The following is a 24,010-nucleotide window of genomic DNA, read 5'->3' as shown; positions in this document are numbered from 1 at the left end:
ACACACTTTGTGTTGGGAAATATAGTCTAATTATATATAGACTATCAAAATACTTTTAAAATAAAAACATCCTTTTTTGTCTATAACTTTTTTTTTAAACTGTTTAAAAGATTATGTTATTTAGAAGATTTTATTTTAAAATTATAATAAGTGTAAGGAAAATTCTACTTATAGACTGTCAAAATACCTTTAAAAATAAAACATCCTTTTTTTTTGTAAATAACTTGTCATTTTTTAAAGTATTCAAAGATTATGTTATTTAAAAGTTTTAAATTTGAAAACTATAATAAAAATAATTAGTAAAAACATAACAATTTATTTATTTCTTTGGTTTCAGAAACTTCAAGGTGCGCCAGGCTGTGAGTGGGGATTACGAGGCTGTGGAAAAACTTGTTGCCACTATAGACGGGAAGGAGAAGATTATGGCAGACCTCAAACAGTTTAACACAGCACGCAGAGACAATGTAAGTGTTTTTATAGCATTTCCTGAACTGTTCACTGTAGTTAGAAACATTGAAATGTAAAACATTTAGACATGTTAGAAAGATTGAAATGTAAAACATTTAGAAATGTTAGAAAGATTGAAATGCAAAACATTTAGAAATGTTAGAAAGATTGAAATGCAAAACATTTAGAAATGTAAGAAAAAAAAGATGGAAATGTAAAACATTTAGAAATGTTAGAAAGATTGAAATGTAAAACATTTAGAAATGTTAGAAAGATTAAAATGTAAAACATTTAGAAATGTTAGAAAGATTGAAATGTAAAACATTTAGAAATGTTAGAAAGATTGAAATGTAAAACATTTAGAAATGTTAGAAAGATTGAAATTTAAAACATTTAGAAATGTTAGAAAGATTGAAATGTAAAACATTTAGAAATGTTAGAAAGATTGAAATGTAAGGCATTTAGAAATGTAAGAAAAAAAAGATGGAAATGTAAAACATTTAAAGATTGAAATGTAAAACATTTAGAAATGTTAGAAAGATTGAAATGTAATAAAACATTTAGAAAAGTTAGAAAGATTGAAATGTAAAACTTTTAGACATGTTAGAAAAATTGAAATGTAAATCATTTAGAAATTATCAGAAAGATTGAAATGTAAAACATTTAGAAATGTTAGAAAGATTGAAATGTAAAACATTTAGAAATGTTAGAAAGATTGAAATGTAAAACATTTAGAAGTGTTAGAAAGATTGAAATGTAAAACATTTAGAAATGTTAGAAAGATTGAAATGTAAAACATTTAGAAATGTTAGAAAGATTGAAATGTAAAGCATTTAGAAATGTAAGAAAAAAAAGATGGAAATGTAAAACATTTAGAAATGTTAGAAAGATTAAAATGTAAAACATTTAGAAATGTTAGAAAGATTGAAATGTAATAAAACATTTAGAAATGTTAGAAAGATTGAAATGTAAAACATTTAGAAATGTTAGAAAGATCGAAATGTAAAACATTTAGAAATGTTAGAAAGATTGAAATGTAAAACTATTTTTTTAAATCTATTTGTATTATTTCAAGTTTGACACTATATATCTGTATACCTTGTTTCTTCAACTGAATTTAAAATAAAACATAATTATTATTTTAGTGTACATTAACATATAAATGAAATGAAATGAAGTAAACAAGTGAACTTTTTTATGTAGTTGGACTATATTTTTTTGTACCTTAATATCTTCAACTGAAATTAAATTAATAAATGTGAAATATTTCAGTACCAGTACTAAATTTGCGTATACTTTAATATATACTTAATTAAATGAAATAAACACACGTGAATGTAGTGGTACTATATTTTTGTACCTGAATATCTTTAATTTGATAAATTAACACATGATTTTTTATAGTAGTTGGACCACTTGTGTGTATCTTAATAACTTTAATAACTTTAATAAAATAAAATTTACATTTACACAAGTTTTTTAAAGTAGCAGGACTATATTTTTTGTACGTTAATAAATAAAATTAACACATGGAATTATTTTTAAGTAGTGCGAGTTTACTTGTTGTAGTTGAATATCTTTCAATGAACTAAAATGAGAATGTGAACCGTTTCAGGATGGGACAGAAATACAAAGTTATGTTGGTGAATGCCTGGGACAAATTGTTGGTGTTGCTATTATGAGGAGGGAAGAGGTAGTTGCTTCATACTCAATCATATGATAAAACTTTACAAAGTCTTCAAATTTGTTTGATTTTATTTTTAATTTTATCACCAATAAATTAACAAATGATTAAAATATTTTGTTTTAAAATATTTTTACCTCCAACAGTATAAAAAAACAGTTTTATAACAATTATCTCCGTTTGAATATTATTTTGCTAAAAGCTACTGATTCAACCTCACTTCTTCACCCCACCCCCCCTTCCCCTCTAGGATATTGAGTTCATCCGCTCCCACTACAACATCGAGGACTTCATTTACTTCAACCACCACAGCAGGGAGGAGCACGGCCACCTCCACCACTTTGTTCTCAACCCCGTCTTCAGCCACTTCACCAAACATTTCTTTAAGGTAACATTTAGCCACTTCACCAAACATTTCTTTAAGGTAACATTTAGCCACTTCACCAAACATTTCTTTAAGGTAACATTCAGCCACTTCACCAAACATTTCTTTAAGGTAACATTTAGCCACTTCACCAAACATTTCTTTAAGGTAACATTTAGCCACTTCACCAAACATTTCTTTAAGGTAACATTTAGCCACTTCACCAAACATTTCTTTAAGGTAACATTTAGCCACTTCACCAAACATTTCTTTAAGGTAACATTTAGCCACTTCACCAAACATTTCTTTAAGGTAACATTTAGCCACTTTACCAAACATTTCTTTAAGGTAACATTTAGATCTGCAGCCACTTCACCAAACATTTCTTTGAGGTAACATTTAGCCACTTCACCAAACATTTCTTTAAGGTAACATTTAGATCTGCAGCCACTTCACCAAACATTTCTCTAAGGTAACATTTAGCCACTTCACCAAACATTTCTTTAAGGTAACATTCAGCCACTTCACCAAACATTTCTTTAAGGTAACATTTAGCCACTTCACCAAACATTTCTTTAAGGTAACATTTAGCCACTTCACCAAACATTTCTTTAAGGTAACATTTAGCCACTTCACCAAACATTTCTTTAAGGTAACATTTAGCCACTTCACCAAACATTTCTTTAAGGTAACATTTAGCCACTTCACCAAACATTTCTTTAAGGTAACATTTAGCCACTTCACCAAACATTTCTTTAAGGTAACATTCAGCCACTTCACCAAACATTTCTTTGAGGTAACATTTAGCCACTTCACCAAACATTTCTTTAAGGTAACATTTAGCCACTTCACCAAACATTTCTTTAAGGTAACATTTAGCCACTTCACCAAACATTTCTTTAAGGTAACATTTAGCCACTTTACCAAACATTTCTTTAAGGTAACATTTAGATCTGCAGCCACTTCACCAAACATTTCTTTAAGGTAACATTTAGCCACTTCACCAAACATTTCTTTAAGGTAACATTTAGATCTGCAGCCACTTCACCAAACATTTCTTTAAGGTAACATTTAGCCACTTCACCAAACATTTCTTTAAGGTAACATTTAGGTCTGCAGCCACTTCACCAAACATTTCTTTAAGGTAACATTTAGCCACTTCACCAAACATTTCTTTAAGGTAACATTTAGCCACTTTACCAAACATTTCTTTAAGGTAACATTTAGCCACTTTACCAAACATTTCTTTAAGGTAACATTTAGCCACTTCACCAAACATTTCTTTAAGGTAACATTTAGCCACTTCACCAAACATTTCTTTAAGGTAACATTTAGCCACTTCACCAAACATTTCTTTAAGGTAACATTTAGCCACTTCACCAAACATTTCTTTAAGGTAACATTTAGCCACTTCACCAAACATTTCTTTAAGGTAACATTTAGCCACTTTACCAAACATTTCTTTAAGGTAACATTTAGCCACTTCACCAAACATTTCTTTAAGGTAACATTTAGCCACTTCACCAAACATTTCTTTAAGGTAACATTTAGCCACTTCACCAAACATTTCTTTAAGGTAACATTTAGCCACTTCACCAAACATTTCTTTAAGGTAACATTTAGCCACTTCACCAAACATTTCTTTAAGGTAACATTTAGCCACTTCACCAAACATTTCTTTAAGGTAACATTTAGATCTGCAGCCACTTCACCAAACATTTCTTTAAGGTAACATTTAGCCACTTCACCAAACATTTCTTTAAGGTAACATTTAGCCACTTCACCAAACATTTCTTTAAGGTAACATTTAGCCACTTCACCAAACATTTCTTTAAGGTAACATTTAGCCACTTCACCAAACATTTCTTTAAGGTAACATTTAGCCACTTCACCAAACATTTCTTTAAGGTAACATTTAGCCACTTCACCAAACATTTCTTTAAGGTAACATTTAGCCACTTCACCAAACATTTCTTTAAGGTAACATTTAGCCACTTCACCAAACATTTCTTTAAGGTAACATTCAGCCACTTCACCAAACATTTCTTTGAGGTAACATTTAGCCACTTCACCAAACATTTCTTTAAGGTAACATTTAGCCACTTCACCAAACATTTCTTTAAGGTAACATTTAGCCACTTCACCAAACATTTCTTTAAGGTAACATTTAGCCACTTCACCAAACATTTCTTTAAGGTAACATTTAGCCACTTCACCAAACATTTCTTTAAGGTAACATTTAGCCACTTCACCAAACATTTCTTTAAGGTAACATTTAGCCACTTCACCAAACATTTCTTTAAGGTAACATTCAGCCACTTCACCAAACATTTCTTTGAGGTAACATTTAGCCACTTTACCAAACATTTCTTTAAGGTAACATTTAGCCACTTCACCAAACATTTCTTTAAGGTAACATTTAGCCACTTCACCAAACATTTCTTTAAGGTAACATTTAGCCACTTCACCAAACATTTCTTTAAGGTAACATTTAGCCACTTCACCAAACATTTCTTTAAGGTAACATTTAGCCACTTCACCAAACATTTCTTTAAGGTAACATTTAGCCACTTCACCAAACATTTCTTTAAGGTAACATTTAGATCTGCAGCCACTTCACCAAACATTTCTTTAAGGTAACATTTAGCCACTTCACCAAACATTTCTTTAAGGTAACATTTAGCCACTTCACCAAACATTTCTTTAAGGTAACATTTAGCCACTTCACCAAACATTTCTTTAAGGTAACATTTAGCCACTTCACCAAACATTTCTTTAAGGTAACATTTAGCCACTTCACCAAACATTTCTTTAAGGTAACATTTAGCCACTTCACCAAACATTTCTTTAAGGTAACATTTAGCCACTTCACCAAACATTTCTTTAAGGTAACATTTAGCCACTTCACCAAACATTTCTTTAAGGTAACATTCAGCCACTTCACCAAACATTTCTTTGAGGTAACATTTAGCCACTTCACCAAACATTTCTTTAAGGTAACATTTAGCCACTTCACCAAACATTTCTTTAAGGTAACATTTAGCCACTTCACCAAACATTTCTTTAAGGTAACATTTAGCCACTTTACCAAACATTTCTTTAAGGTAACATTTAGATCTGCAGCCACTTCACCAAACATTTCTTTAAGGTAACATTTAGCCACTTCACCAAACATTTCTTTAAGGTAACATTTAGATCTGCAGCCACTTCACCAAACATTTCTTTAAGGTAACATTGAGCCACTTCACCAAACATTTCTTTAAGGTAACATTTAGGTCTGCAGCCACTTCACCAAACATTTCTTTAAAGTAACATTTAGCCACTTCACCAAACATTTCTTTAAGGTAACATTTAGCCACTTTACCAAACATTTCTTTAAGGTAACATTTAGCCACTTCACCAAACATTTCTTTAAGGTAACATTTAGCCACTTTACCAAACATTTCTTTAAGGTAACATTTAGCCACTTCACCAAACATTTCTTTAAGGTAACATTTAGCCACTTTACCAAACATTTCTTTAAGGTAACATTTAGCCACTTCACCAAACATTTCTTTAAGGTAACATTTAGCCACTTTACCAAACATTTCTTTAAGGTAACATTTAGCCACTTCACCAAACATTTCTTTAAGGTAACATTTAGCCACTTCACCAAACATTTCTTTAAGGTAACATTTAGCCACTTCACCAAACATTTCTTTAAGGTAACATTTAACCACTTGACCAAACATTTCTTTTAGGTAACATTTAGCCACTTCACCAAACATTTCTTTAAGGTAACATTTAGCCACTTTACCAAACATTTCTTTAAGGTAACATTTAGCCACTTCACCAAACATTTCTTTAAGGTAACATTTAGCCACTTCACCAAACATTTCTTTAAGGTAACATTTAGCCACTTCACCAAACATTTCTTTAAGGTAACATTTAGCCACTTCACCAAACATTTCTTTAAGGTAACATTTAGCCACTTCACCAAACATTTCTTTAAGGTAACATTCAGCCACTTCACCAAACATTTCTTTAAGGTAATATTTAGCCACTTCACCAAACATTTCTTTAAGGTAACATTTAGCCACTTCACCAAACATTTCTTTAAGGTAACATTTAGCCACTTCACCAAACATTTCTTTAAGGTAACATTTAGCCACTTCACCAAACATTTCTTTAAGGTAACATTTAGCCACTTCACCAAACATTTCTTTAAGGTAACATTTAGCCACTTCACCAAACATTTCTTTAAGGTAACATTTAGCCACTTCACCAAACATTTCTTTAAGGTAACATTCAGCCACTTCACCAAACATTTCTTTGAGGTAACATTTAGCCACTTTACCAAACATTTCTTTAAGGTAACATTTAGCCACTTCACCAAACATTTCTTTAAGGTAACATTTAGCCACTTCACCAAACATTTCTTTAAGGTAACATTTAGCCACTTCACCAAACATTTCTTTAAGGTAACATTTAGCCACTTCACCAAACATTTCTTTAAGGTAACATTTAGCCACTTCACCAAACATTTCTTTAAGGTAACATTTAGCCACTTCACCAAACATTTCTTTAAGGTAACATTTAGATCTGCAGCCACTTCACCAAACATTTCTTTAAGGTAACATTTAGCCACTTCACCAAACATTTCTTTAAGGTAACATTTAGCCACTTCACCAAACATTTCTTTAAGGTAACATTTAGCCACTTCACCAAACATTTCTTTAAGGTAACATTTAGCCACTTCACCAAACATTTCTTTAAGGTAACATTTAGCCACTTCACCAAACATTTCTTTAAGGTAACATTTAGCCACTTCACCAAACATTTCTTTAAGGTAACATTTAGCCACTTCACCAAACATTTCTTTAAGGTAACATTTAGCCACTTCACCAAACATTTCTTTAAGGTAACATTCAGCCACTTCACCAAACATTTCTTTGAGGTAACATTTAGCCACTTCACCAAACATTTCTTTAAGGTAACATTTAGCCACTTCACCAAACATTTCTTTAAGGTAACATTTAGCCACTTCACCAAACATTTCTTTAAGGTAACATTTAGCCACTTCACCAAACATTTCTTTAAGGTAACATTTAGCCACTTCACCAAACATTTCTTTAAGGTAACATTTAGCCACTTCACCAAACATTTCTTTAAGGTAACATTCAGCCACTTCACCAAACATTTCTTTGAGGTAACATTTAGCCACTTCACCAAACATTTCTTTAAGGTAACATTTAGCCACTTCACCAAACATTTCTTTAAGGTAACATTTAGCCACTTCACCAAACATTTCTTTAAGGTAACATTTAGCCACTTTACCAAACATTTCTTTAAGGTAACATTTAGCCACTTCACCAAACATTTCTTTAAGGTAACATTTAGCCACTTTACCAAACATTTCTTTAAGGTAACATTTAGCCACTTCACCAAACATTTCTTTAAGGTAACATTTAGCCACTTTACCAAACATTTCTTTAAGGTAACATTTAGCCACTTCACCAAACATTTCTTTAAGGTAACATTTAGCCACTTTACCAAACATTTCTTTAAGGTAACATTTAGCCACTTCACCAAACATTTCTTTAAGGTAACATTTAGCCACTTCACCAAACATTTCTTTAAGGTAACATTTAGCCACTTCACCAAACATTTCTTTAAGGTAACATTTAACCACTTGACCAAACATTTCTTTTAGGTAACATTTAGCCACTTCACCAAACATTTCTTTAAGGTAACATTTAGCCACTTTACCAAACATTTCTTTAAGGTAACATTTAGCCACTTCACCAAACATTTCTTTAAGGTAACATTTAGCCACTTCACCAAACATTTCTTTAAGGTAACATTTAGCCACTTCACCAAACATTTCTTTAAGGTAACATTTAGCCACTTCACTAAACATTTCTTTAAGGTAACATTTAGCCACTTCACCAAACATTTCTTTAAGGTAACATTCAGCCACTTCACCAAACATTTCTTTAAGGTAATATTTAGCCACTTCACCAAACATTTCTTTAAGGTAACCTTTAGCCACTTCACCAAACATTTCTTTAAGGTAACGTTTAGCCACTTCACCAAACATTTCTTTAAGGTAACCTTTAAACCTGTAGGATAGCATGGCCTAGTGGTAGAGAAATAGACTGCTTTCCCTAAATTCTCAAGTTCGAATCCAGGTTAAAATAAGTTGAGTCCCTGAGTTCACCCATCTCAAATAGGTACCTAACTCACGTTAGCAAAAGTAAAAGTAGCTGTATATAGTGCTGACCACACAATCCCTTAATATGCGGAGGTCACAGAAACAAATTAACTCTACTTCACTTGCTCCAAGGAACATCAGGTTTGAAAAGAGAACTTAACTGTTATCATTTAAATCGACTTGAGTTCTTGAATAGAAATAACTTCCTTTTAGACGTTTACTTTTTTTTTTTAAAAAGGTAATTTTATTTTCTTTAAATTTAGGAATCATTTTAAATATGATGTTATAAAGATGTAATCCTATCCAAGTTTTTAAACTTGCCAGGAAATCCTGAGATTATCAAAGAAAACAAGCCTCTACTACCCACTGTACCCACCTTATTCTACTGACACTGTAAGTTTTTTTTCTTTACTATGCTTCATTTCTACAAGTGGAAGAATTTTATTAGCTTTTAAATTTTTTAAGTAAATGTGTTGGTTTTTTTTTTGTTATTTTAATTATTTCCCCCCCCCCCCCCCCTTTCTGAGAATACATATACAAGTTATTGTCAGTAAAGTGAGAAATCCAACAGTCTATTGAATGCCAGAAATAGTCTGAAAGATTAGGAAATAAATCTTATTTTGTGCTTTTGCTAGTCATTTTATAGAACTCAAAGTAGGCCAAGAAAGTGCAAAATAAACTTTACCCAGCAAAACATTTCCTACGCATATTCTTAACCTTAACATTACCATTTAAGAAGGTTTAACGTTAGTATTAGGTTTAAGTTCGAATGGTAATTGAGAGGGGGGTATTGTCCTATTGCGTTTAATTTGGTCAAAGGGGTTGATGTTACATGTTGTGTTCTCTAATCACTGGACTTATCTCTCTTGTCCCACATACTAACTCTTGTGTTTTATTTACAGGCTGTGGGCAAACATTCTCTGATCACTAGACTTAGCTCCCTTGTCCCACATACTAACCCTAGTGTTTTATTTATTTGTTGATCTAGGCTGTGTGCAAAAATTCTCTGATCACTGGACTTATCTCCCTTGTCTCACATACTAACCCTAGTGTTTTATTTACAGGCTGTGGGCAAAAATTCTCTGATCACTAGACTTATCTCCCTTGTCCCACATACTAACCCTAGTGTTTTATTTATTTGTTGATCTAGGCTGTGGGCAAACATTCTCTGATCACTGGACTTAGCTCCCTTGTCCCACATAATAACCCTAGTGTTTTATTTATTTGTTGATCTAGGCTGTGAGCAAACATTCTCTGATCACTGGACTTAGCTCCCTTGTCCCACATACTAACCCTAGTGTTTTATTTATTTGTTGATCTAGGCTGTGGGCAAACATTCTCTGATCACTGGACTTAGCTCCCTTGTCCCACATAATAACCCTAGTGTTTTATTTACAGGCTGTGGGCAAACATTCTCTGATCACTGGACTTAGCTCCCTTGTCCCTGTTAGAGCCAGAAGACAGATTGAGTATCCCGAGGGGTTGGGCATTAACGGACCATCAGAGCGGGTCAAGAAGAAAGTCCTGCCCTTTGCTCTCAACCACATCAACAGGAAACTTGTTCTAGAACCTAAGGTAGATACACTCAAATACTAACTGGTTCTGGAACCTATCGTCGATACACTCAGTCAAACACAAACTGGTTCTAGAACTTAAGGTCAGTGGTGCAGGCAGGATTTAGTCTAGGGGAGGAAGTCTAAGAACAGTATTCCATAAGCTTCTCATTGATTTTTCATTACTTTTAATATTTCTTCAAATACCTCACTAGGCATAACACATTGAGATGTCATACTTAATTTTGTTTGAAGGACCCCTCAGACTCTAGAATTAAGAACTAAGAAGAAAAATATCACTCTGTCCTTTTAGTTTTATGAACTCAAGGGAGAAAACTTGAGGCATGTTGCTATTATAGAGTAGCAAAATATAGTTTAAAAACGTACACAATTTTCTTAAAGTAATTTACAAATTCCTACAGGCAAACATGAGATCCAGCTCTACAGAAGTTGTTTATTGTATACATGATGAGATTCTTAGTACAGGAATTTTAGAAAGCAAACAGGGCTTTATGCTAAAGCTCAAATAAATTAATGTAACTATATTTCGTTGAAAGTGTGTCTTCATAACATTATTTGTCTTACCTTTCACAGGTCACGATAAATGCCAGAATTGTGGTCATTGGAGCCTCAGATGTTGGGTTAACTTTCCTGGAGACTCTTGTTTTCTGGTAAACTTTTATCGTCTGTCAACAGGCAACAATTTTTTTTACTGCTGTCGTCAGCAGCTAACAACGGCACATATCATAATACAATGGGGGGGGGGGGGGGGGAGATAAAGTAAAAATAAAAAGTAAAGATTTCTTTTTAAACCTAACGACCCATTGAGCAGATGAAGTAGAGTTCATATGTTTTTTTACCTCAGCATATGAAGTGATAATGGGGTATCCACTATTCCCAGCCGCCTTTACTTTCCCTAACTTGAATTAGGTACTCATCTCAGCTGGGTAGACTCAGAGACGTTCTACTGGTTTCACTGACATGAACCCGGATTTGAACTTAAGACTTTTGGGTTAGCAGTTTACCACTCTACTGCTAAGCCACACCATCTCATACGGGTTTGGATAAAGACACTATATGTTACGATTTTTATTGTAATTTCAGAAGGAAACAAACATACCTCAAAAAAAACTTGTGTCTATGACCATATAACTTATAGTAAACATTTGAAAGAGAAAACAAGCTGATATTTTGTAATTTATGCAGAATTAATGAGAATCGTTTGTGATCTTAAAATATTGTTTCTTAATTTACTTTTTAACAATGTCTAAAGGAATATAGACCTACTTGTAATTTTTGTGATCCATTACTGATTTGTTCCATTACTGATTAGATCCAACTTTTTCCCCAGCCCACATCTCAAGTTTAACAACATCACACTGATCTCCCCACATGGAATACCTGGTGACATGACACCCAATGAAATGAGAGATTCAGTCCTAGGGGAGAGGTCAGAGTTCAATTTTTCTTCAATAAGTTAAACCAAAAAAATATGTATTCTCCTCTTGCCATTAAATGAGGTATTTACAAACAACTGCTATGTTGCTATGTCATCTTGTATCTTATCATTAAAACTTAAGATCTCCAATGTCACATCAGATATTCTTCATGGTTATTTTTACAAAACATGACTTTTTATTCCAGCTACTGTTTCACAAAAGATGACTTTTTTATTACAGCTACTGTTTCACAAAAGATGACTTTACATTACAGCTACTGTTTTACTAAAGATGACTTTTATTACAGCTACTGTTTCACAAAAGATGACTTTTTTTATTACAGCTATTGTTTCACAAAAGATGACTTTTTTTATTACAGCTACTGTTTCACAAAAGATGACTTTACATTACAGCTACTGTTTTACTAAAGATGACTTTTATTACAGCTACTGTTTCACAAAAGATGACTTTTTTATTACAGCTACTGTTTCACAAAAGATGACTTTACATTACAGCTACTGTTTCACAAACGATAACTTTTTTATTACAGCTACTGTTTCACAAAAGATGATTTTTTATTACAGCTACTGTTTCACAAAAGATGATTTTTTTATTCCAGCTACTGTTTCATAAAAGATGACTTTTTTATTCCAGCTACTGTTTCACAAAAGATGACTTTTTTATTACAGCTACTGTTTCACAAAAGATGACTTTTTTTACAGCTACTGTTTCACAAAAGATGACTTTTTTATTACAGCTACTGTTTTACAAAAGATGGCTTTTTATTACAGCTACTGTTTCACAAAAGATGACTTTGCCAAGATGGCCTTGAGAACGTGGGTGAACGTTGTGTACGGTAAAATGTCAGGAATTAACAGGTCAGTGGTAGAATGCTAAATGTGGTGGATTGTTTGCATACTTGGATTGTGGGATTGTTTGCACATTTGGATAGTTGTATTGTTAACATACTTGGATTGTGGGATTGTTTGCATACTTGGATTGTGGGATTGTTAGTATACTTGGATTGTTTGCACATTTGGATTGTGGGTTGTTAGTATACTTGGATTGTGGTTTTTTTTTTGCGTACTTGGATTGTGGGATTGTTTGCATACTTGGATTGTGGGATTGTTTGCCTACTTGGATTGTGGGTTGTTAGTATACTTGGATTGTGGGTTGTTAGTATACTTGGATTGTGGGATTGTTTGCATACTTTGTGGGATTGTTAGTATATTTGAATTGGATATATTAGCACACTTAATTGTGTGAATTTTACCATACATGACCAAATAAAAATACACAATCTGTGGGTTCACTGGCATACATTGATTATGTGACTATCCACATGTTGTTAGTTGGGCTGGTTTCATGAGGTAAAGACTGAATCCATCCACCATGTGATGATCTACAGCATGCCCATCAGGATATGCCCTTCCACCATATATACATGCACCATATGCCTATCCACCTCATGCCCATTCACCATGTTGTCATCATTAAGCCCATCCACTACTGCTAAATTCTTTTATGCTCAGTCTACTTATGCTGATCCACTACATGCCCATCCACTTATGCCCTTCTATGCCCATCCACCATAAGCTCATTGGCCACTATTCCCTACATCCTGGAATCTTTTTGTATATTATAAAACCTGTGTCCAAAAATTTGCACAAAATTATTGTTTCACCCCCCCCCCCCCCCCCCTACAGAACGAAAAAACAGGTGATCGTCAACGGCGTGGACATCGTCCCCTTCGACCACCTGATCATCTGTACAGGCCTGCAGTACCAGGTCCCCTCCCCCACAGGGGTCACTGAGGGTCAGCTGCTACCCCTTGAGACCCTGGCTCAGCTGGCCAACCGCAGGTACACCGGGCAGGTGCCGCCTAATTTGTATCTGATTAACGACACCTTCGACGCCGCAGTGGCTTTGTACAGGGTGGAGCATAATTTACAGAACAGTAAGTTCAAAGGTCATAATTTGCATAACTGTAAGTTTATAAGGTCACAGTTTACATAAAACTGAGTTCAAAAGTCACAATTTACATAATAGTGAGTTCAAAATTTACAAAGCAGTAAGTTCAAAGATCATGATTTACATAACAGTAAGTTCAAAGGTCATAATTTGCATAACAGTAAGTTCAAAGGTCATAACTTGCATAACTGTAAGTTTATAAGGTCACAGTTTACATAAAACTGAGTTCAAAAGTCACAATTTACATAATAGTAAGTTCAAAATTTACAAAACAGTAAGTTCAAAGATCATGATTTACATAACAGTAAGTTCAAAGGTTAAAAATGTTCATAACAATAAGCTCAAAGTATACTGGTACTGTTACTTTGGCTGAAGACTTTTATTAGCATTGAATAAGTAACACACACACATACATATGGATGAAAATGACGTATAGTAATCCACACACACACATACACACAGCATGGATAATGATATAGGCACATACTAATAGACTCATTGAGCTTATATGGGACCTATTGTGTTTTAATTCAATCTGACTTTAGCATGGAAACTATGTCCAATATTGCTATTCAAATATGGTATAAGTATAAGCTTGGTTTAAATAAGGTAAATACGATTTGTGTATGTGGTGTAAAATAGTTCACAATTCCATGATGCCGTAATGCACCTAAACATTATGCCATCTGTCACCAGAGAATATCGTAGTGTATGGCTCTAAACATGTCATATGTCATTTGTCGCCAGAGAATATCGTAGTGTACAGCTCTAAACATTATGTCATATGTCACTAGAGAATATCGTAGTGTACAGCTCTAAACATTATGTCATATGTCACTAGAGAATATCGTAGTGTATGGCTCTAAACATTATGTCATATGTAATATGTCACCAGAGAATATCGTAGTGTACGGCTCTTAACATTATGTCATATGTCATATGTCACCAGAGAATATCGTAGTGTACGGCTCTAAACATTATGTCATCTGTCATATGTCATCTGTCACCAGAGAATATCGTAGTGTACGGAACCTAACATTATGTCATATGTCATATGTCACCAGAGAATATCGTAGTGTACAGCTCTAAATGTTATGTCATATGTCATCTGTCGCCAGAGAATATCGTAGTGTACGGCTTTAAACATTATGTCATCCGTGATATGTCATATGTCATCTGTTAAATGTCATCTGTCACCAGAGAGTATAGTAGTGTACGGCAACTCCATTGACAGCTACACCTTCATCCAGACCTTGCTCAAGTCTGGCATCAAGGGAGAGAACCTGATACTCGTGGAACCACCCGCCATAGATGTAAGTCTGTGGTTTAGTTATGACTAGTGTTCCTTGTTTCCTACAAAAGGCTAATCAGCCTAATCCTGACCAAAATTTTAATTCTAACTCCTGACTCTGAATAATACTCCTGATCCTAACCTTGACCTCTAGCCTAATTTCTATTGTGATTTTTGACCTGACTGCCCAAATCCTAACTCCTAACTGTAATTCCTTTCCTAACCCAAAATCTGACCCCTGTCCTACCTTTAACTCTTGACCCTAACCTTTTATAAACCTAACCTTAACTCAACAATCTTGACCCTAACCCCTTTCCTGACTCTAAATGTAACTCCTTTCCTAACATTAACTTTACAGTCTTGACCCAAATTCTAACCCCTGTCCTGATCCTAACACTAAATCTTTCCCTTTCTCTAACCTTAAAACCTCGACCGTAACCTGTTATGACCCTAACCTTAACTTTTGTCCTTCTCCTAACTCAAACTCTTTTCCTAAGCCAAACCCCTGTTTTAACCCAACCCCTGTCCTGACCCCAACCCCTGTCCAGACCCCAACCCCTGTCCTGACCTCAATCCCTGTCTTAACCCAACCCTAACCCTTGTCCTGACCCCAACCCCTGTCCTGACCCCCAACCCCTGTATTAACCCAACCCCTTTCCTGACCCCAACCCTAACCCTTGTCCTGACCCCAACCCCTGTCTTAACTTAACCCATCTCTATTGTCCCCTGATTTCAGGGTGTCTCACCTTTCAACAACCCATCTCTCCCCTGATTTCAGGGTGTCTCACCTTTCAACAACCCATCTCTCCCCTGATTTCAGGGTGTCTCACCTTTCAACAACCCTGAGATTGAAGACGAGCTGGTACGCTGCCTGGAGGAGTCTGGCGTCACCGTCTGCTTCGACTGTTTCCTTGCCAACTGGAACAACGGGGAGGGTGGGGCCGGGCACGAGATCAAATCCATCTCCATCAGCAACGCCACAGACTTTCAGTCGTTCAGTTGTGATGTAAGTCCTGGTACTGTCTTAACACACTTGCTAAACACAGTGTTAGCTAAACACAGTGTCTAAACACTTGCAAAACACAGTGTCTAAACACTTGCTAAACACAGTGTCTAAACACTTGCTAAACACAGTGTCTAAACACTTGCTAAACACAGTGTCTAAACACTTGCTAAACACAGTGTCTAAACACTTGCTAAACACAGTGTCTAAACACTTGCTAAACACAGTGTCTAAACACACTCACTAAACACAGTGTCTAAACACACTTGCTTAACACAGTGTCTAAACACACTTGCTAAACACAGTGTCTAAACACAGTGTCTAAACACATTCTCTAAACACAGTGTCTAAACACACTAAACACACTTGCTAAACACAATGTCTAAACACAGTGTCTAAACACACTTGCTAAACACAGTGTCTAAACACTTGCTAAACACAGTGTCTAAACACACTAAACACACTTGCTAAACACAATGTCTAAACACAGTGTCTAAACACACACACTAAACACAGTGTCTAAACACTTGCTAAACACAGTGTCTAAACACACTAAACACACTTGCTAAACACAGTGTCTAAACACACTTACTAAACACAGTGTCTAAACACACTTACTAAACAGTGTCTAAACACACTCGCTCGCTAAACACAGTGTCTAAACACTTGCTAAACACAGTGTCTAAACACACTAACCACACTAGCTAAACACAATCACTAAGCACATCAGCTAAACACACTTGCTAAACACACTTGCTAAACACACTCGCTAAACACACTGGATAACTAACCACACTAGCTAAACACAATCACTAAGCACACCAGCTAAACACACTCTCTAAGCACATCAGCTAAACACACTAGCTAAACTCAGTACCTAAGCACACTTGCTAAACACACTAAACACAGAGCATAAACACACTAGCTAAACACACATGCCAACTACACTTGCTAAACACACTCACCAAACTGAAGTGCTAAATGCACGCACTACACACATGTGCAACACACATTCAGCTAAAAAAAAATGTGTAGTTATCTGGGGTGTGTACACCACTGTGGGACTATGCCACAATATTAGAATCGTGTTTTAAAAACCAAAAGCTATTATTACAATTAGAGGGAAGCAGTGGTCAAGTGGTAGAGTATTTGACTGCTAACCCTGAGTTCGGATCTCTAGCTTGAGTTGATAGGATGTCCCTGAGTCCACCCAGGTATGATAAGTAACATATGTTACGGAAAGTATAAGTGGCTGGGTATTGTGCTCAAGACGCTATTCTTTCATAAGCTGAGGTCACTGAAACAGGTGAACTCTACTTCTCCTGCCCCATGGACCATAAGGTTGAACAGGGTACTTTACTTTTTTTATAGCAATAAAGAACAAAGAAGAAACAGCTTTAGAAATTTTTCTCCTTTTTTTTTACTATGAATCATTTGGTTTGTGTCTTTGAATATTTAATATGGTTCCTGCTACTAAAGTGAATTAATGCTTTTGTTTTGTTTTGTATCTTAAATAGGCACTCTTTTGCTTTTTCAAGAAGGATGTGAACTTATTTTCATTCAAAGGTACTTTTTTTTTCCATTCCTCATCATTTTATTAAGAACATTTTACTAGCTAAATTAATCAAATCAAGCTTGAATATTTAAGACTAAAATTGAAGCTTTGAATATTGTGTACTCACAATTATTCCTGAGTAGGACTATATTTGGATTACAATTAAAGCATTGTGTATTCAGGACTAAAGTTGAAGCTCTATGTATTTAGGACTAACGTTGAAGATTTAGACTAAAATAGAAGCTTTGTGTATTTTGAAATAAAAACTAAAGTTTTGTGTATTGACTAAAATTTGAAGCATTGTATATTTTGGACTAAAATTGACACTGTGTATTTTGGACTGAAAATGGAAGCTTTGTGTATTTTGGACTTACATTGAAGCATTATGTATTTTGACTAAAATTGAAACTTTATGTATTTTGGAATGATAATCTATCCTTAGTATATTTGGACTAAGATTGAAACTTCGTGCATTTTGGACTAAAATTGGTCCTGTATTTTAGACTAAATTTTTTTGTACTCAGGACTAAAATTGAAGCTTTCTGTACTTTGGACTAAAATGGAAGCATTACTCCACAGCAATGAACTCAGAGTGCCTGGTGTACGATGGTAAACTGGTCATCAACGCCACCTTCCACACCAACGACGTGTCCATACGGGCAGCTGGTCCACTGACCAAGTTCTCCAGGAAGTACCACTGTGAGGCCTGGACGCACGCCAACTTCAACTCTAGGGAGATCGGCATCGCTGTGAGTACATTTCATGTTAGCATCAGGGCCATCCACCATATGGCTTTTCACCATGAGACCATCCACCATGAGTCCATCCACCTTAAGCCCATCCACCATAAGCCCATCCACCATAAGCCCATCCACCATAAGCCCATCCACCATCAGTCCATTCACCATAAACCCATATCATAAGCCCATCCACCATGAGCCCTTTCACCATAAGCCCATCCACCATAAGCCCATCCACCATAAGCCCATCTACCATAACCCCATCCACCATAAGCCCATCTACCATGAACCTTACCACCATAAGCCCATCCACCATAAGCCCATCAACCATAACCCCATCCACCATAAGCCCATCCACCATAAGCCCATCCACCATAAGCCCATCCACCATAAGCCCATCTGCCATAAGCCCATCCACCACAAGCCCGTCCACCACAAGCCCGTCCACCACATGCCTATGCTCACCACTACATGCCCATCCCCTTATGCTCATCTTCTTATGAGTACTTTTCATGTACTTATAAACATGTACTTTCAAAACACACACACTTCCCATGATATAGGTACTGGAGTTATGGGTTGATGTGGTTGATTAATATGTAATCATTAATCTAATAATCCTAAGTTGGATTCAGCCTCATCTTCCATAAGTTGACCCTGAGTCCACCCAGCTCTAATGGGTACCAGACACAATTTCGGTAAACTAAATCTGCAACACATAGAACTGACTTCATAAGGCAATGCTACAGAATCAGGTGAACTCTACTACCACTGCTCTATTAAAAGTCACGACCAGAAAGGGTACACTTTTGTGTGTGTAGGATATGTAAGACCAATCCCCATTTTTTTAGGCTGATCCTACATTACTAGAACTGCCTGATGTCTTTGGGGTTTATTTCTTCTTTTGTTTCAACTCTTCTGTACAATCATGCATCTTTTAACTATTTTTTCCGTCCCAGTTTTTAAATCACATATCTATAATCAAGTAGACCAATTTATAGGATGTGCCGTAACTCTCACATATTTTATTGAGTAGGTTTCTTACAGGGGAAGTAACTTGTAATTTTGTCTTTCAATAAAATATTCAAGTTACCTCTCTTTTTGGAATTCCGTATACAATTACCATAAAACACTCAGTACTAATTAGCCTTTAATCTAGCAGTATAGAATTTTATTAAAAGGCTAGGTTGAGTATTTCTCTATTAACTAACTCAAGAATTTTTAATTTCCTCTTTAATTACATTGCATTTCTCTAAATTAACTGAAGAACAATATAATTTGAAACCATTACCGATTTCGTTCTCCAAGGTTGTATCGATGTATTTATTTTAAAACGAATAGTTATGTAATGTTAAATTTACTTAATTATTTTCACCATGCGCATGTATTTCTAATATTAAAAAAAACTATCCTTTTTCTATCAAAATTATGGAGTGAATCTGAAACTTATTGGGATTACTGATTGTATTAACAGTAACTAGGCCTTCCCCTCATAAGGAAACTCCTCTCTGAGGAAACCACGTTATTTTTTATTGTATTTATTTAGAAACACAATGTGGACTACGTCACATTTTGTGACACCCCATGAACCAACACTGTTGCCTATCAAGACTCATTTATATTAAGCTTTCCCAAAAAAACATGTGCCTGAGTTTCTTCCAGACATCTCTTCGGGAGCGAGGGCGGGAGGTCTTTGTCGCGTTCCCCCCCCCCCCCCCCCCTTGAACGAAATGGAATTTATGTAGAAAATATATACTTTTAACAGTGTCCGCCCCCTCCCCAGAAATGTTAGCCCCGCCCCCCATAAAAATTTCAAGTGCCCCCCTTCCCCCCCCCCCCCTCCGGAGAAGTCTGGAAGAAACACTGATATGTGATTATACCTATACCATTGTTCAACCTAGCTGTTACCCGTATACTTGTGTCATTTCTTTGAATTGTGTGGAAATTTTGTTTATATTAGCACAGGGGTTCTTAATCGGGCTCTATCCAACCCCAGGGGTTCGGTGAGTCAGTCTCAGGGGTTCGGCGGAAATCAAGACACACACCCGACTCATGTGATTCACGATCGGATTTTTGCCTTTACGGACGATAAAACTATTAAGAAGGGTTCGGTGAATTCGCATATGAAACTGGTGGGGTTCGGTACCTCCAAAAAAGGTTAAGAACCACTGCATTAGCTGAAGGACGCTTAAAAATAAAATCCTGGGACCATTGCTACGCCAATCATCATACACATGGCTATTCGCTCCGAGACTATTAACAAATCGTGACGACCTCGCTAAAAATAGGTCAAGTGATAAATCAAAAAGAATAAACACTGAAACTAAATATTACAATCACCACTTAATTATTTTATCGCACTTTTCTAAAAGCAGAAAAAAAATGTTTAAAAATCCCAAGCACGTAACGTAAAGATGAAATATTTGGATTGGAATTTAATTCGCAATTATCAGCGCATCATCGAGAATACGGGAGACGCATGCGTGCATATAATTAGTTTCGTTTGTCGTGTCCCTAGATTATGTATGGGTAGGTCAACGAGTACTTCATTCAGTTTTTTTTTCCTGATAGATTACCTCAATATTAGGGCCCGTGAAATAGAACAGCATTGTTGATATTTTTTTTTTGTGCGTTGGGATGGCTCTATGTGTGTAGCTATGTAACTATGTATGTGTGCATGTTAACATATCTTTATTAAACCTTTGGTGAAATTGAATAGTTACGTAATAACGGTGAGAGATTTCGCCACGAAATATTTTGCCAAGATGTATATATGGAGATTTAGAACTAAGGTATAGAACAGTGTATACATCTTGGGGAAAAAAACAAAATAGGACAGTTATATTATACTCACACACACATACACATACACACACACACACATATATATATATATACAGTGGCGTAGGCAGGGGGGTTAGACCCCTCGGTATAGATATATAAAGTATGAGGGGGGGTGTTAATCGAAAGTTTGTCCCCGGGTAAAAATTGGAACCCCCCCCCCCTTGAGACGATCCTGGCTACGCCGCTATATATATATATATATATATATATATATATATATATATATATATATATATATATATATATATATATATATATATATATATATATATATATATGTATGTATATATATATATATGTATGTATATATATATATGTATATATATATATATATATATATATATATATATATATATATATATATATATATATATATATATGTATATATATATATATATATATATATATATATATATATATATATATATATATGTAACTAGGGTAGGTCTAGCTACTAGTTACAAATCTGTTACAACTGATAACGAACGATAAGCCGCGACGCAGTATTACAGTCTGATGCAACCGATAGCAGGTGGCTTATTGGATCGGACTGATAACAATCTCAAAGCCAACGCGTGCTATTTTGGGAAACGGTACGAGGGGATTCAGACGGCCTGTCAACTTTGATTGATAGGATGCAGATGTTTTAATCGGGCTGTACGTTAGAACTGCGCAACTAGTAGTCGGAGACATCGATTACAAATATCGATGAATACAAGTACAAGGACGAGTACGAATACAAGGGATAAATAGGAGGGGACGGCGGAGCTCTCCCCTTTTTTCGATCGCTCGCTCTCTTCATCGCTCGCTTTAGATCAGTCAGTCTGTGTGACATATCAAGTTGGTTATATTGTGTTAAGAAGGAAATAGACATGTGGATTCAGTTATATGAAGCCTAGTGAGGACTGTTAGGGGTCAGTTGATTCAGACTATTATTGTGAAGCATTCCTGTTGATTCATTGTGTTATATTGAAGCATTTCTTGATTCATGTAATAAAAGGATCAATAGCGAACCTGCATCTTCGAGTCTTTCTACTGTAGTCGATGTTGTGTAGCATGAGTGGTTAAACTCGTTACATTTGGCACTACAGGCAAATAGTCTCGTAACATGTGGCGTTGCGAGCAGGGTAACTGTTAGCTCGTTACAATTGGCGTCGTCGGCAGTTAACTGTTCGCTCGTTACAATTGGCGTCGTCGGGCAGGATGAATTCAACTAGACTTGCCGTTTGAGGCACCCATAGTCAACCTTGTGCATAACTGTGTTTAGTGTGTGTGTGAATTCGGACATTCAGGAACTGTGAAAATTGAGGAACGAGGAAAATTTTTTCATACACACACGGTAAGAAAGAACTCTTTTTTTGTTACTTACGGAATAAAATGTCTACTCTGGACGAGAAGCAGACCCATATAGTGGTCCTACCCAGAGAGTCCCACATTAACAAATTTTACGGGGACGGTGATCCAACTTTAACCAACAGGTTCAGTGAGGAGGTCAAAGCGGCCTGGGCCTCGAGAGGCATGTCACCAGAGGAAAGATTAAGACTGCTGATGGGCAGTATAGGAGAGACGGTTAGGGCAGAGGTCAAATGCCACGATAAAACCGTCCAATCAGATCCAGATAAGGTGCTGGATCTGATTATGGAGACCTTTGGGGAGAGACGGTCGGGATCGCAACTGCTGTCAGGGTTCGTAGGCTTAAGGCAGAGAATGGCGGAGAGTGTGATGGAGTACTCACACCGGATGAACAGGGCCTTTGATTCGGTAAAGGGCAAAACACCTGACATTGATGTGCGCCTACTGAGGGACCATTTCATCGAGGGGCTAGCAACCCCGATCTTAAGGAGAGAGTTGAAAGAGGAGGTCCACAAAGACCCGCAGTCAGAGTTTCTTCCAGGCATCTCTTCGGGGGGGGCGAAGCCCCCCCCCGAAAAATTTTTATCGCCCCCCCGAACGAAATGAAATTTATATAATTTATATAGAAAATATATACTTTTAACAGTGTCCGCCCCCCCGAAGAAAGTTTACCGCCCCCCCGAAGATTTCAAGTGCCCCCCCGGAGAAAAAAGTCTGGAAGAAACACTGCCCGCAGTTGACCTTCCTTCAGGTCAGGAACTCAGCGATCCGCAGGTCCGAGGATGAGGACCAATCGAACTGTTCGGTGGACAAAGTCTCTGTGCCGGAACAGAGACAATCCCCACCCACAGGGGCCGACACGATGGAGACCATGATGGCTCAACTGTTGGCCCACCTAGATAAGGTTGACCAACGTTTGGAGAGGTTAGAAAGCAGGTCAACAGCTGAGAATCAGGAAAAGAACGGGACAAAACAGAGACGGGTTGGACGGCCGCGTCCTGCCAAGCCATTACTCCAATGGACGGCCGACGGTCGACCAATTTGCTTGTCCTGTTCACAACCCGGACATATGGCACGGTACTGCCAGGGAAACGGTCGTCCTCTGTAAGGCAGGGCCAGGCTACAGAGGGGCGAGGTTATGGCCCAAGAAGAAAAATGATGGGAGTCTGTCCCGAAATGGTGATTACGATTGGGGACATCGCGGTGAAGGCAATTGTGGATACAGGCTCCCAGGTGACGACAATTACGGAAAATTTTTACACCAAATGGATGAAAGGAAAAGACCATAGGTTGAGGTCTGACACATGCATGCGCCTGACGGCAGCTAATGGACTAACCATTCCATACTGTGGTTATTTTCTGGCGGATGTCGTGGTGGCGGGACATAGGTTGAAGCAGGTTGGGGTGTTCGTTACGAAACACAACCTAGAGACAAATGTGTCAAATATACCTTGCCTGTTGGGCATGAATATTCTTGGCCACTTGCCAGAATTTCTTACAAATATTGTCGGATCGACCACACCAGGTCGGGGATCCAAGTTGGCCAGGTTTGCCAAGACCAGAGGAAGGACAG

At 36.3% G+C, this 24,010-nt stretch overlaps 1 protein-coding gene across 3 annotated transcripts in view; it reads left to right on the top strand.

Annotated features, from left to right (window-relative positions):
- The window catches only part of LOC131926966 (cilia- and flagella-associated protein 61), a 142,180-nt gene that overhangs the window by 15,897 nt on the left and 102,273 nt on the right, over positions 1-24,010 (top strand). For all 3 annotated transcript variants that reach the window (XM_059282576.1, XM_059282575.1, XM_059282577.1), the window contains 13 exons: positions 338-464; positions 2,063-2,140; positions 2,382-2,519; positions 9,013-9,081; positions 10,087-10,263; positions 10,836-10,912; positions 11,593-11,691; positions 12,472-12,558; positions 13,387-13,637; positions 14,852-14,964; positions 15,763-15,948; positions 17,463-17,511; positions 18,080-18,249. In XM_059282576.1, coding sequence (XP_059138559.1) covers positions 338-464; positions 2,063-2,140; positions 2,382-2,519; positions 9,013-9,081; positions 10,087-10,263; positions 10,836-10,912; positions 11,593-11,691; positions 12,472-12,558; positions 13,387-13,637; positions 14,852-14,964; positions 15,763-15,948; positions 17,463-17,511; positions 18,080-18,249 — 1,621 coding nt within the window. The remainder of the gene's footprint in view (positions 1-337; positions 465-2,062; positions 2,141-2,381; positions 2,520-9,012; positions 9,082-10,086; positions 10,264-10,835; positions 10,913-11,592; positions 11,692-12,471; positions 12,559-13,386; positions 13,638-14,851; positions 14,965-15,762; positions 15,949-17,462; positions 17,512-18,079; positions 18,250-24,010) is intronic.

The sequence above is a fragment of the Physella acuta genome, unplaced genomic scaffold (assembly GCF_028476545.2).
Source record: "Physella acuta isolate Inbredline_101_S28 unplaced genomic scaffold, ASM2847654v3 ptg001355l, whole genome shotgun sequence".
NCBI lineage: Eukaryota > Metazoa > Mollusca > Gastropoda > Physidae > Physella > Physella acuta.
This window is presented reverse-complemented; position numbering and strand designations above follow the sequence as displayed.